General features: G+C 31.4%; 4 protein-coding genes across 6 annotated transcripts; 2 read left to right on the top strand and 2 right to left on the bottom strand.

Moving 5' to 3' along the window:
* Positions 1-1033: 1033 nt before the first annotated feature.
* LOC131848761 (zinc finger protein 180-like) lies at positions 1034-2968 on the bottom strand. 2 transcript variants are annotated; one of them, XM_059198701.1, is made up of 2 exons: positions 2849-2968; positions 1034-2325 (listed from the first exon to the last, which is right to left on the bottom strand). In XM_059198701.1, exons 1-2 carry the CDS (start codon positions 2951-2953, stop codon positions 1087-1089), a joined length of 1344 nt encoding a protein of 447 aa, XP_059054684.1. In that variant the 5' UTR covers positions 2954-2968; the 3' UTR covers positions 1034-1086. The 2 variants fall into 2 exon arrangements, with proteins under 2 accessions (XP_059054684.1, XP_059054679.1); XM_059198696.1 differs by having other exon boundaries at positions 2585-2937.
* A 401-nt stretch (positions 2969-3369) lies between these two features.
* LOC131848776 (gastrula zinc finger protein XlCGF57.1-like) lies at positions 3370-5368 on the top strand. Of its 2 annotated transcripts, none has more exons than XM_059198712.1 (2): positions 3370-3747; positions 3832-5368. In XM_059198712.1, the coding sequence occupies exons 1-2, from the start codon at positions 3526-3528 to the stop codon at positions 5011-5013; spliced, it is 1404 nt and encodes a 467-aa protein (XP_059054695.1). In that variant the 5' UTR covers positions 3370-3525; the 3' UTR covers positions 5014-5368. The 2 variants fall into 2 exon arrangements, with proteins under 2 accessions (XP_059054695.1, XP_059054703.1); XM_059198720.1 differs by having other exon boundaries at positions 3838-5368.
* Positions 5369-5701: 333 nt separating this feature from the next.
* LOC131848749 (zinc finger protein 26-like) lies at positions 5702-7783 on the bottom strand. The gene is made up of 2 exons (XM_059198687.1): positions 7493-7783; positions 5702-7015 (listed from the first exon to the last, which is right to left on the bottom strand). The coding sequence occupies exons 1-2, from the start codon at positions 7676-7678 to the stop codon at positions 5786-5788; spliced, it is 1416 nt and encodes a 471-aa protein (XP_059054670.1). The 5' UTR covers positions 7679-7783; the 3' UTR covers positions 5702-5785.
* Positions 7784-9821: 2038 nt separating this feature from the next.
* LOC131848607 (uncharacterized) lies at positions 9822-13459 on the top strand. Its single transcript, XM_059198528.1, has one exon. The coding sequence runs from the start codon at positions 9822-9824 to the stop codon at positions 13347-13349; it is 3528 nt and encodes a 1175-aa protein (XP_059054511.1). The 3' UTR covers positions 13350-13459.
* Positions 13460-14748: the final 1289 nt, after the last annotated feature.

A 14748-nucleotide genomic window follows, 5' to 3' on the forward strand; every position in this document is an offset into this window, starting at 1 on the left:
GTTACCACTCGAGTAACCAATGATGTGAAAAGTGCGTATTTTATTTTATTTGATAAAATTATAGTTTTAATTTAAACATGATTTCCCAAGAAAAGAATATTAATTCGAGTGTCACGAGTAGTACTCCTTATGTATTCCAATACAGAAGGGCAATTTTTTGTATATTGTTACGGTTTACGCTGGCGGGCCACCAGTGGAGTACAATAAAATGAACATGAGGTCAGGTCAGTTAGACAAATTCACTAGTAGGGCAAATATTATGCCACACTGCACTGCCCTTTAATTACACTGATATATCTGACTTTCCAATTAAAACATAACTTAGACACCGCTTTGCGGCTGGCATATAAATGGAACAAAAAAAAGTTAAAATATTATCATAATAATGATATGTTTTAACTCATACAGAATAAAGATATTAAGTTCCATTGTAACATGATGTATATGAAAACTGTTTAAAACAGTACCACAAAAGGTACATAAATAAAGGTATTTATATATGGTTATTTTATTATATTTATAATATAATATTTATTTATTATATGTATTGTATTTTATATATTTAGTGTGTGTATGCTTTTTTTTTTTTGTTTGTTCTTTAAGTATACATTGGAATATCTATGGTTATGTATTACAACCACTTAAAAACTCAAGCACTATCGTTGCCCGCTAATTACCACCTCTGTCACAGCGTTAGGTTGGCTGAAAGAAATCTCTTGCAGAGATAAGCCCGCCCTTGCTCACAATTTAGTATAAATGTCTTTGTCTATTAATGTAATAAGTGCAATAAAGTATATATATAAATATGTTTTACTTATTTCTCAGTTTTAGAAGAATTTCCATTGGATATCAGACAAATTTTCAGTGAAGCCAGTGATATTTTTCGAAAGGTGGTTGGAAAAATGATTAACAAGAAAAAAATATTAGGTATTCACAGAATGGTATTGGTAAAGGGAACATTGTAATTGATTGTTATGATTAAACTTATTACAACATGTAAAAATAAAACAGACATGTTTAATGAACATAATCCTTGTGTATACCAGTTGTACTTAATGTATCCATGATTTATTCTTAGTTGCACTCTCAATTATGTAATTTCAAATAGAACCTACTATTTGGGTTAATATGCCTCTTTCTATGCTGTAAGAGGCAAGCCCGTGTCTTAAATTTACTATTGCAAATATCACACTCCTGCATTGATTCCGTGTGTTCCCTTCTTACATGTTCTGCTCTTCTAGATGATGTTATAAACCTTTGCTTACATTTCTCACATTCATATGGTTTCTCCCCAGTATGTGTTCTTGTGTGAATTAATAAAGATTCTTTTGTTACAAACCTTCTGTGACATAAATCACAACTGTAATTTTTCTCTCCAGTATGTGTTACAGTATGGGCCTTCAATCTACTTTCTGCAGAAAATCTTTTATCACACCAGGAGCACACATGTGCCTTTCCTTTTTCATGTTCAATTTTTATATGAACCACCAATGTCTGTTTGTTACTATATTTTTTACTGCAAAAGTCACATATTAGTTTTGGTTCTGTTAGTTTCCTGTTTAGCTTTTTGCACACTTTTAATTTCATGTGATTTTTAAAAGTATGCATACTCTTATAGCATTTGCCACAATTATGACATTCAAACTTTAATGTGTGGCTCACTTCATGAACTTTTAATGAGGTTATATTATTAAATGTTTTACCACATTGAGTACATATTCTATTATAGTGACTTTCATTCATATGCTGATTTAAAATTGTTACTGAACCAAAATATTTGTGGCAGTTGTTACATTTGTATGTTTTAGGGGCATGTGCCCTCATATAATGTTGCTTCAAATTATGAGACCTTAAAAAAGTTTTGGAACATTCTTTACATTTATATATTGATGCATTATTTTCACACATCATGCCTTTTATTGATATAGGATGACTTTTATTACTTCCCTCGCTTTTACTTGTATAATTTATATCTTCAATTATGTTTTCTACATAATTCTCTATTTCGGTTTCATTATTAGAAAAACATTTTAATTTACTACTGGTATGGTTGGAAACAGTCTGCATATGTTGGAATACTAACAATTTATCTTTAATCTCCCGATCATAATACTGCTTTGTTGTAAAATCATTCAAATTCAAAACTGCAATCATGTCTTTATCCATCTGTAATACTGTTTTTACCGCAAAACACTCATTCAGGCTGTTTATGGCACTTTCAATATGGTGTATGTTATTTTGGCAGGTTTTTATGAATTTATAACAGATAATTGCCGATTCTGTGCATTTTTCACAAATAAAATCTGATGCTATGCTTTCCACAAACTGAAACAAACACAAACAAATATTGATGAGGTACTGCCTATCTAAATCTCTATACAACAAAACTATTTAAAAAAAGAATGTTTTCTAGAGAAATAGGTATATACTATAGACTGTATTGGTACAGTGTCACCTTTTTACAAAGTCTATCTAGAATATACGGGAAAATGTATACAGGATCAATATAATGAGTATTGATAATAGTTTTATATATTAGATTTTATTGGAGTGTTCAATGTTTCTAGTTGTATCAATAACTTACCCTATCACCCACAACATCATTTAGTATTTGTAATACATCTGTTACATTGTCACTCAAATATACTTGATCGCTAATAAAATAGACTTGTGTTATGTCTACAGTGTTAGTACATAAACAACAATAGTTGTTTTCATTTGATATTAATTTAAATAAAACACTTTTTACACTATTCATGATGATTTACAATTTGTATTTCCTTAGTGTACTTATTGCAGCTATTAGCTGCTCGCTTCTGCTGCTAATAAATGCTTAAAATGTTGATACCTTAAACAAGCAGAAATCATATATTGTTTTGATGAATATTGTGATTTTCAAATATTTATTTACAATATTATCAAATCTTTTATCTGTACAATGAGATAAACACATCTGTAGTCTTTTTGATCTATGGATGTGGACAGAATTCACGTTTTTTTCCTATTACGTAAGGCAAAGGCATACAGATACAAAACCGAAATGCGTAGTTGTACATTATTTATAAAATAATGTAATATATTGACTACAATGCTTAACATAATTAATAGCAAAGCAACATCATAATAAATAGTACCTAGGTAGGTACTATTTATTTCTTGTTTAAGCATCAATTGCCATTTATAAGTTTATTATGATAGAATCTCTATAATTATGTATTAAATTAAATTATTTCCATATAAATGTAACCGCACTTTATTTTAGATATATAAAATTTATTTACGCTTTAAGGTACGGTGTCATTATACCTAATATTAGTTTTAAAACCATTTAGATTCAGAAGCCGCCATTTTGTTTCATGGCGGCTCTGCGGTATAGTAGAATTGCGGTTCTTGAACGTATAATTTACAAAGCGCGCGCTTAATCTGACGTATTTTGATTGTATGGAACAAAATACTCGAGAAACTTGAAGAATTCACTATTTAATTTAAAATATATTATTAATTACTTGAACAGTGGCAATCAATATGGATTCTAAAAACCAGTGCGAAAACTTAGAACCAGACTTCAATATGAACCTTCTATTGTCTAATATAGTTAGTCAGAAACCCTTCAGTAATTGCAGACTATGTCTAAAGGAAATTCGTGAAGAGTATGTACGTTTCCATGATAGTGTTAGTGTACTACAAAACGGTGAATTCCAGCCTTTATCTGAGGTACTGGATATATTATTAAAAGACGATGAAAAGGTGAGTAAAGTGCAATATTTAAAATGTCTTACAAAGAGGTGGCGATTTCTATAATAGAAATTTATTAATGAAATATTTATAAAGTTACAGGTTACTGAAGAAATACCAGGAATAGATGCCATCTGCACAAATTGTATGACCAAAACAGTTGATGCAGTTAAATTTATTTTAAAATGTAAGCAGTCTACAGAATTGCTTAACAGAATATTCGACAACATTATAGAAGCATTACAAGATGATTCTGAATTAACCAATAATAGAAGTTTGTACATTGCTTTAAATGACAGCGACATTAGTACTATATTGATTTTAAGAAATGAGAATGATGATGAAAAACTTGAAGCATGGAATGATAACGGTAATAAAAAACAAAGGCAGTTCCAGTGCTTACACTGCAATATAATATTAGATAATATTGATAATCTTAAAGATCATAATGAAACATGCCATGATATTTTAACATGTACACTATGTTATGAAACATTTTTTGATCACAGTGAATTAGAAATCCATGTAAGCACGACCCACAGATTCCAATGCTCCAAATGCAAAATGTATAAAAATAGCGAAGAGGATCTTGTAAAACATATGGATAGGATGCATAAAAAATATTTATGCAAGGAGTGTGGTAAATGCTGCCAAGGTTTAGATAAATTACGCAGTCACGAACAGAAACATGTGACAAGAAATGAATGCCCCAAATGTGGCAAATCATATGCAACTAAAGACTTCTTTATTAAACATGTCAAATTGTGCCTAGAAGACCTTATAGATCCACATCCCATTAGGAGCAATATAAAGAAAACTTTCATTTGTAGTACTTGTAATAAAGGTTACAGCACAGTAGGTGGGCTACGAGTCCATATGAGATTTGTGCACGGCAATGCTAAGCCACATATATGCAATTACTGTGGGAAAAAGTTTACTGCACCAAGCTATTTGAAAACACACTTAATAAAACATACTGGGGAAAAGAACTTCAAATGTGATATTTGTTCCAACAGATTCGTTTCTAAAGAAGCCTTACTATACCATACAAGAAGACATACTGGAGAGAAGCCTTACTCTTGTACAATGTGTAATGAGAGATTTGTAAACGCGTCAGCTAGAGCTGATCATATTAGATTTAGGCATGTGGGTCCTACATTAAGCTGTCACATTTGCTCACGTAAATTTGTAACGTCTCATTTCTTGAAGCAGCATTTGAGCAGGCATCATGATCCTGCAAGTAGATTGTATAAAGTGCAACAGGATTATTGCAACTAATATAAAGTCCAAACTTTGACAAATTATTCATAAATTCCTAGCAAAAATTACATTAAACAGTTCAAAAGAGTTTATGTAACTTTATCTTCAAATTTTTCTCTACAAGTCAAATATCTATTTAAAAGTCTAGTAATTCAAATAACATCATAATTAAAGTAATCCTGGATCACTTTGTGAATACCCACAAATATACTAGAGTAACTAGAGGAAACAAATAAGAGCAGAGTTGAAGAGGATGGGGAATTTATTTAAGTATGAATTGATAAGTAAAATGTATATTGTATATACATAATGATTGAAATGTAAAATAGAATCCTTATATTTATATAGTATATAGCAATAAATCAATAAAATAAACTAGAGATGATCTCAAAAGTAATAGGTTTTTTATTACGTAGACTAGATGACATAAGTATTTGTATTTGTACAGAGTAAATTACAGTGTATAAGATATAATATATATATATAAGTTATAAATTAGACATACATAAACTAGATCAATTTAGCATTTTGGATTTTTCCTGAAAAAAAAAGTAAGAAGACCATGAATGTGTTCCATATTAAGAAGCAATGTTTATAAAGTGGTGTAACTATGCCACTTTATAAACATTGCTTCAGTGTTTTATTATTGCTAGCAGAGAGACTAATTTTTTTTAAAGATGATCTACATATAGATTACAATGCAAGCCTATAAAGCTTGTACTGTAAAGCATAGGCATCTTGGGTGACTTCCCCCTTATATATCATAATTTGTGCAATCTGGATTGCACATCTATTGTTCATAATTACAGTTTTCTTTCTGTTCTTTGTTAACATCAAAAACATAAAGTTTACTATGTGGATTATAATGTTTTTGGACATGTTTTCTCAATCTACTCCCAGTAACAAACATCACATGACAGACTGGGCACTCCTTTGTTGGACCAAAATGTACTCGGCGCTTGTGGTCCATTCTTCTGGAAGCTGACAAAAAGCGTTCATCACATAAGTTGCAAGGAAATGGTCTTTCCCCTGTATGAAGCCTTATATGATACACCAAAGCAGCTTGTGTTACAAATTTCCCACCACACTGATCACAATGGAAGTTTTTCTCTTTGGTATGTTTTACAATATGATTCCTCAATCGACTTACAGCATCATATTTCTTACCACACCAATTGCATGATAGCACATTCCCAAATCCATGGTCGGTCTTCAAATGAGTTTTTAAACCATTTTTACGAACATATCCCTTCTTACAAATGTCACAGAAGAAACTGGGTTGCTTCTCTTCAGTGTTGCCACATATTTTCAGATGAAATCTAAATGTATATTTATTTAGAAATGTCTTACTGCACTTTGGGCATTTATTCACATCATGCTTGTATAAATGAGCTCTTAAATCCTTTTTAGAGGGAAACTGAACAAAACATAATTTACAAATAGCAGCTATGTGATGTAGTTTGTCATGATATTTTAACATCCTTTCTGTGCTGAACATTTTATTACATTTTGAACATTGTATTTTCTTTGGATAATGAACTCTTTCCGCATGCTCCTCTAATTGGAGTGGTGTTGCAAAAACTTTTGAGCATTGGAGACAAAGATTCTTATTTTTGTGATGTACTTTCATGTTATGTTTTGATAGAAGACAGTTTGATGCAAATGTCTCACCACAATCTTCACATATTATAGCATTATTTACCTTTTTTTTACCTTTAACATAGGACTGCCTGCTTTTTAATATATTTTTTATTTTTGTTAACACTGTTTTTCTGTTTCTTGTTAAGTGATTTTTTCTGCTTGTAAGTATCATATTGTCATCTTGATTTACAAGAATGTAGACAGTCATAACATTCTGCCCAACAATATCAGCTTTATTTAAACTCTCTTCAAGTCTACCTATGACTTCATTCCACTTATTGTTGGAGTATTCACAAAGCTTCTTAAATAAATATGAATTGATAACTATCTTTGCACAATCACTACAAAGTACATTTGGCAATTCTGATTCTCTGGAGCCCTAAAATAGATTATAATAATTTCATTACAATACATTTGATCTTTATTTACCAAAAGTTACTCTGGCATGGGCACCTCCGACCCACCTATTTACACCTGTCATGAAACTTGTTTTATAAGTTGTATTTCAGTGACAGAATGAGATATGGCAGTGAAATTACAGGATATTCAGGTATAACATGTTAGCTCTGAATCGTAATTCATGATCAACTCAGGGTAATTCACACAATAACATGATACTGTTCATGTATAATACAAATATATAAATAAATTATGTTATAATGTACTACTTGTATAGGCTATGGTTTGCCACGTATTATCAGGTGACCCGTTAAGCTGTTTGCTATTCTAAGTTCTTAATAATTCACATGTACTGACACAAGTCTGTAATAGATGGTTAAAATCTTATAAGATCGTTGCCAGTACTTGGGACGAAAGTTGGACATAATGATATCTAATTTTCGTGATGAATACTTACACCAAGGCTATCAAATATTTCTCCTAATGTCACGGTTTCGTCGATATAACTCTTTTGTAGCCTCACAGCGTCTTCGAACGACATTTCTTGGCGTTTTGTTGTACCTAAACATAACCTACAAAGCTGTTCATTGTCACCAGTCAAATACTTGAATCCTGATAAAATTGTACGTGTTTCTGAAGTCATTTTACTGTAAAATATTGCTTAGTTTTTTCTTATTTAACTATATTCTTTAAGCTAATAATAAAAAAGATTACAGCTAAAAAGCTGTAATGTTTTCAATTTTCTACAATAAATTTGGCAATTGACAAATAATGACAACCAATTCACAAGACAGTGACATCTCTTTTTTCATATTTTGTTGTTGTTTTTAATATTCGGTATCTACGCAGGCAAAGTTTTCTAAAACGTACAGCCAGTTCTTTAGTGTATTTGAAAATCCTTAATATTTTTTTTTAATAAGGCCTTAATTATGTTAGGATTTATATGTTTTCCATTCTAAATATATACATTTAAGATTATTTTGTCGGGACGACACTCAGATCGGCATGCTGATTAAAATAAGTAATTATTAATCAACTATATATAAATGCATATGAACACCATATTTTCTCTTTTTTTTTATATCATTATTATTTAGATACAAGCCTATTGCCATTTACCTACTTGTCAACCTAGTGTGGACGACACTATAATTTCTTGTCTTATGTGTTATCATTCCGGACAACTAAAATACCTGCGGACAATGACGGTAATAATGGGACTAGAGTTTGATTACTTTTTGCTATAAGGTTTCTCCCACGCGATCATCTCTAGTCCATTCAATGTACCAGTACCAGTCATCAACAATCAACTATTGTGGTGTCAGATCTATTGACTATTAAGATCTACGATAATCATTCTAACATAATCATTTTTCACTGGTGCGCCATAAGGTAGTACCGTTAATTTTTTTTATTTAAGCTTCATTTTTCATACATGTAATTATATATTTTTTTAATTACAATCCTTACCAATATTATAAATGTAAAAATAGGGATGTTAGTTACGCTTTCACGCAAAAACTACTGAACCGATCATCATGAAATTTTGTACACATGTTCTTGAAGGTATTAGATTGAACGTAGGATATATTTTATTAAAAAGAACAGATATTTTTTATTAAATAAACTCAATGCTTTGCGAAGCTGCGGTAGTAAAAGCTTAAATGGCGTAAATTTATATTTCAAGTTTAATTAATTTAGTTTCTTTATATTTGGTTTATTATTATAGTTATTATATACTTATAGTTCCCACATGAGACTCCACCGAAAAAGCCGGCTCCAACTTGTACCATGATCTTCTGTTTGTTTCAAACAAATAGCAGGAAAAACTGGGTGAAGAACTTCATACAGTTTTTCCTGCTATTTGTTTGATGTAGTACGGTTACCGTAGACGAAGGCGGCATTCCATCACCGTTTCATAGATAAAAACATGTCCGTAGACATTTGCATGTAGTGTGTAGATACATACCTAGGTACATTATATGTGGTCACGAATGTCTATTTTGAATGCTTAGCGGAACCAAGGCCGCTGTTATTTTAGCAAACTGCAGTGTCTCATTTTTTTATATAGTGAAATTGTGAAGGTAACATGCGGTTCGTATTTGCTAAATACAATTAATAAAGTTATTATTTACATGAGTGAAGTTAATATTTACATAAATATTGATAAAGGTGAGTATATACGTTAATAGGTACTTTCTGCGTATTGCCTAGGTACGATATAAATGTATACTGTATTAAAATTGTATGACTATGAAAGTTAAAATAATGTATCTTCACGGTTCTTACCCCAGATGGAGTAGTAGAGTTAACTATGGACTATACATCACTAGGTAGGTCTATTTGAATCAAGTGTCAATGTCTCTCGTGTTTAATTTGTTTTGTATTTGGCGTTTATATCATTGGAGAGTCAGTCAGATCAGACACTTTTGTGATTTTTGTTGCGTTCACTACAACATCGTTAGTTGACAAAATTGGGTTAATCATTGTCCATTATTTTGTAAGATTTTTGGGGTCATTCAGAATAAAATGTATGTAAGCCTTGAGTACCTAACTAGGGGGACTAAAACACAATGGTTACGTTTTAGTCTTACTTATTTTTGTAGACGAGGGAGTAAATAGGGATAGTTACTCCCTCGTCTACAAAAATAAATGAAACGAAAGTACCGGCATAAATGACTTTTTCATGCGTAATATATGTTATTTCATTTATTTACGCATTATCTGGTACAAAGTTTAAATAACACTAGTCGGTATTATTAAGCAAATGTGTTTATTTATTCCAGATGGCGACTCCAATCCCAATTACTTTATGCGGCAATAATTTGGGTGAACGTCATCATCACCTTAACAGTTTGGTGAACGATTCTTACCAGCAGGGGCTACCGTTCGAATCTGTAGAGAATCTTCCAGAACATACAGTTATAGATCGCCTTTATAAGATAGACCTTGCATCCAAGTATCGTCATGTACAATACATTGTAAACAATTTAAAAGATGACAACATTTTGTACGTGAGCAGAGCTCTTAGATGTACCTGGTTGTTGGAGTCTCAATATCGGAATATCATAAATCCAGGATATTTAGAGGACAGACTGTACCCAGACATGTTAACAACTGCTGTTAACAAAATGAAACATTGGATTTATATAAAATTGCGTGACGTTGAGAGATGTCAAGAGATTTACCTTTATTACTCATCTAATATCGATGTAGCTGTTAAATTTCTTTGGAACTGTAGCACTGACTTCATCTCCAAAGCAGCTGTGAACATTTTAGATAAGATAACTCCTCACCATATGAAACTACTTTGTGAAAACTGTCCACAAGTCATCAGGATATACTTTGAAATATTACCAACGAATCAAAAATTGTTGTCTATTTACTTATCCCATGAATATAAATATTACCATAGTCTCAGGTCTTTGTTAAAAGCAGAAGCAGAATTATTTTTAGATATAACAGAAAAATATTATAATAATAACAAATTTAAAAGATTCAGTCCTACAGCAACGCTATATATCATGAATAATCACAGATGTAGATTCTATGATAAACCAGAACTTTATACAGCTATGTTACTGGATATGAAAACGTTAGCTAAATGCTTGTCCGTCCCAGAAGTGAAAAACATAGTGCTTAAACTTGCTCGAGCGAAATACCTTGATTCGTGGTTTTCATATAAAAATTTAGAACCATTAATTATTCGTTTGCCGAAAGATGAGAGAAGTTCCTTCAAAAATCTGGTGTTTGTAGACAAATCTGTTGGCCAATTAATAAATGAGTGGCCGTATTCACCTCCTTACCCACCTAAAGTGCAAATTTCTCAAAACGATGATCATATATTCGAAGACGTAGGTAGCTATGAATATTTGGAAAAAATATGCTTTAAATCACTTTTAAAGAAAAGAAAATTAATAAAGTGGGAAGATAAACATCGAATGACTACTTTAGATGAACTATTCGATGTCTATCGATTTTCTTCTTTTAAGAAAACTTTTATAAAGCTTAGCAAAAAAATGCAAGCAGAAAGTTCTTCACAGATTCGCGAGTACATGATGTTAGTCTTAGTTAGCAAAAGTGGTGGTCACACAGAAAATATTGGAGAGTTACTTGAACTACTATTAAGATGCCATGCAAACGAACCCCCGCATGTTCGTTCCGCTGTAGTGCGTAGCATGGTGAAACGTGCAAACGTTTGGCAAATGCCAATAACTATATGGCAAATGTTCCTCAAATTTGCACAAGGCCTTGGCTTAGATGGTACAAAGTCTGACGTAAACTGTGACGAGGGTTTACACGCTGTTGTACTGCGCCATATTTTGTCGAGTAGCAACTGTCCTCCTGAAGTTTTTACTAAGTTTCTAGAAAAATTCTCGACTTTCACTGAGTACAAACTAAATTCAACAGAGAAAAAATGTCTCGCAGAAATATTACCAGAAATGCTACTACCCTCTTCAGATGTGGAACCCACGCAGGCAGTTACACAATTGCAAAAGTTACTCGATGTATTGAACGACTATCATATACGTCCTGATAAATATCCTGGTGTATTACCAATGATTGTTTCACTTGCACATCAAAATCTTCCAATTTGCCGTGAGCTCTTAAACCGTTTATTTCTTTCACGTATAGCTCGTAAGGAACTATTTCAGGAAAATTTCAGTTACATTAAAAATAATGCATCATACCTAAATGCTTTACGCCATGACACTTCAATATTAATCAATAATAATATTTTTTGTGACTTAGTAAAAAGTAAAATTCATCATGATGGCTTCCTACGTAAGTTGAGTGTTTACTTCTCAGAACAGGGAGGCATAGCAGAAAATTATTTAGCAGTAATTGAGAGTCAATGTGCTACTAGATTTCGTGCAGATCTAGCTCGCTCTGTAGCACTATTAGCAGGACCTTCGATATACACACGACTAAAGAAATTGGAACGTAACACAATTATTCAAAAGCAATATGCAACTGCGTTATGGGCCAATGTTCATTTAGCAATTCCAAAATTTAATTTAGACGATATTGCTTGGAATGAAGCCGATGCCAAAGCCATTGCTAATAGAATATTAATTTGTAGAACTAATAAGATTGGTGAATACATAGATAAACTAATGATGGAAGGTCGCACGGTTAAATTAGGGCTTATGCTTGCTTCTAGAAGTGGTCAGGAGGGAGTAATATTTTCTAAAGCAATAACTATTAGACCCATACTTTCAATAAAATATGCGTTGAAATATATGCGACATCAGGGTAATGTTTTTGACCAACGTGTTTGGGAGATTGTTAAACCAGTCATAACGGAACTTGATTTACAAAAACATAAAAAACTACAAGATACACTCCTTAAAGTACAAATGATACCACTCATAATAAGAGTTGAATACTGCGCTATATTGTATAGGGTTATACGAAAGGTCCATAAAAATACAGCAATAAGAGTAATTCGAGGTCTCAAGTCACTATTAGGTGAAATACATGAAGAAATTATAATAGAAATCGTTGAAGATTTCATCAACAACCAATTGGCGATAGATAATATTTCGAATGAAGAAATATTTGATATGATGATAATCGAAATATATCTATGGGTAATTGTAAAATATTTGCTCCTTTGTCGCAATGAAGAATTGCAGAAACGACGAATGACTTTGATTGGGGAACCGCTTTTAAACAAATTAAAACATCTTTGGCAATCGCCAGAGAGCGTCAACCGACATACCATTTTGAGAGTGTTGGATTATATTTTGCTTTCATTGAAATATAGTAAAGTATTTTTAGACAGTGCTTATGTTACGAGTTTACCTGTCTTTAAGAGAGTTGCAGAATGGATGCAAGAAATGTTACCAACGATGAAGTACTTCAACAAATATGTGAAGTTGCATCTAACGATGTTGTATTGTAAATCTATAAGACAGTGTATTAAACATAAGCCTGATATATTCTCAGATCCGGAACGAACGTTAAATGAGGGAGTTGTTATAGTGGGGTCAACATTCGGTAAATATTTGGCTTATGAAATCAAAGATCTTACGAAACGGTATTTCGATTCCATTGTAGAAATCTATTCTAGTTTAATGTCAGATTATTTTAGGCAATATTTCAACTACGACGAAAGTAGAGATGTTTTCATTTGGTCATTATTAAAAGGATTTTTAAGTGAATGTAGACACAACGAAAGTAAATTATTAGCTCTATATATTTATGAAGAATTTAAAACTAATAAAGAATCAGGACGAAACGAACTTTATAAAATATTGAAGGAAACTGATGACATAGAAATGAGGTGTTTTTTTAATGCAATACTATGAAATGATGCAATGACACGTAATCATAGAGTTTCGAAACAAATGTTTGAAGAAACTAATAATAAACTTAACACAATTACAGAAGTAATATCTCAATGAAATATAGTCCGATATGATATTAATGTTATACTTACTAGAGCTTCTACTATCAGTAGTAAATAACTGATTTATATTGTATGAGAACCGGACCCACGACCATCAGAAGTAAGGCAGTGTTTCACACACTTAGAATAAATAGACATTGTAGCTATTCTTAATAAGAGTACTCTCATAAGCAAAAATTATCTTACAAATATTACAATTTATACAAAGTTTTAGTTACGAATAAAGCATATAATCACGTTGATTCAATATACCATTTACATACTTAAAGGATTTGTATTTTTTTGTTTAATTCCGTTACCATTATCAAATTATTTTTGCCGCCAAAAACAACAATTTTATGGTTATTCCGTTTTAAACCTCACTAGTTAACTAATTTTACACCAAACATTTATGTTTTATATTTTACAGCAATTATACTAAGTAAATAGGTTAGGATTTTAATAAAAACAAATCGAATAGTAACAAAATTTGCACACAATTATAAAATTGGACCAGATATGGTGGACATATACACATATATATAAATACTTAAGTCAAATACTTGAATCCTGATAAATTTTTAAGTTTTTCTGAAGTAATTTTACACTGTATATATTCTTTAGTTTTTTTTTTCTTATTTATTTATATTCTTTAATCCAATAATACATAAGAATTTTTGGTTGTAATGCTTTAGTTTTCTGTAATAAATTTGACAATCTACAAATATTGACAACAAACTCACATGACAGTGATAGATTTTTTTTAATGTTTTTTTTATATTTCAAGTTTAATTAATTTTGTTTCTTTATATATGGTTCCCCACATGAGACTCCACGAAAAAGCCTGCTCCAACTCGTTCCATGATCTTCTATTTGTAGCTACCCTTCATCCAGTTTTCCCCTGCTATTTCTTTGATGCAGTACCGTTACCGTAGGCGAAGGCTGTATTCTATCATCATCTATATGTACATATAAACAAAATTGGAGTGTCTGTTTGTTATATTGAAATAACCGTTTTTTACTACATGCATACGTACATGAATACAGATACGGTATATACACCAAAATGTCATTTTTTACTATTTTTGTCTGTCTGTTTGTTCCGGTTAATCTGAAATGGCTAGACCGATTTTGACGAGACTTTTATTGGCAGATAGCTGATGAAATAAGAAGTAGCTTAGGCTTCTTTTATTTAGAAAAATAAAGTTAAATTCCACACGGACGAAGTCGCAGGTACAGCTAGGTTCATAAATAAAAACGTGTCCGTAGATCCATGTAGTGTGTAGACATACATATATCTAGATACAAATTTGTATGTG

Source organism: Achroia grisella, unplaced genomic scaffold (assembly GCF_030625045.1).
Source record: "Achroia grisella isolate CSIRO2021 unplaced genomic scaffold, CSIRO_AGI_Agris_v1 utg1090, whole genome shotgun sequence".
NCBI lineage: Eukaryota > Metazoa > Arthropoda > Insecta > Lepidoptera > Pyralidae > Achroia > Achroia grisella.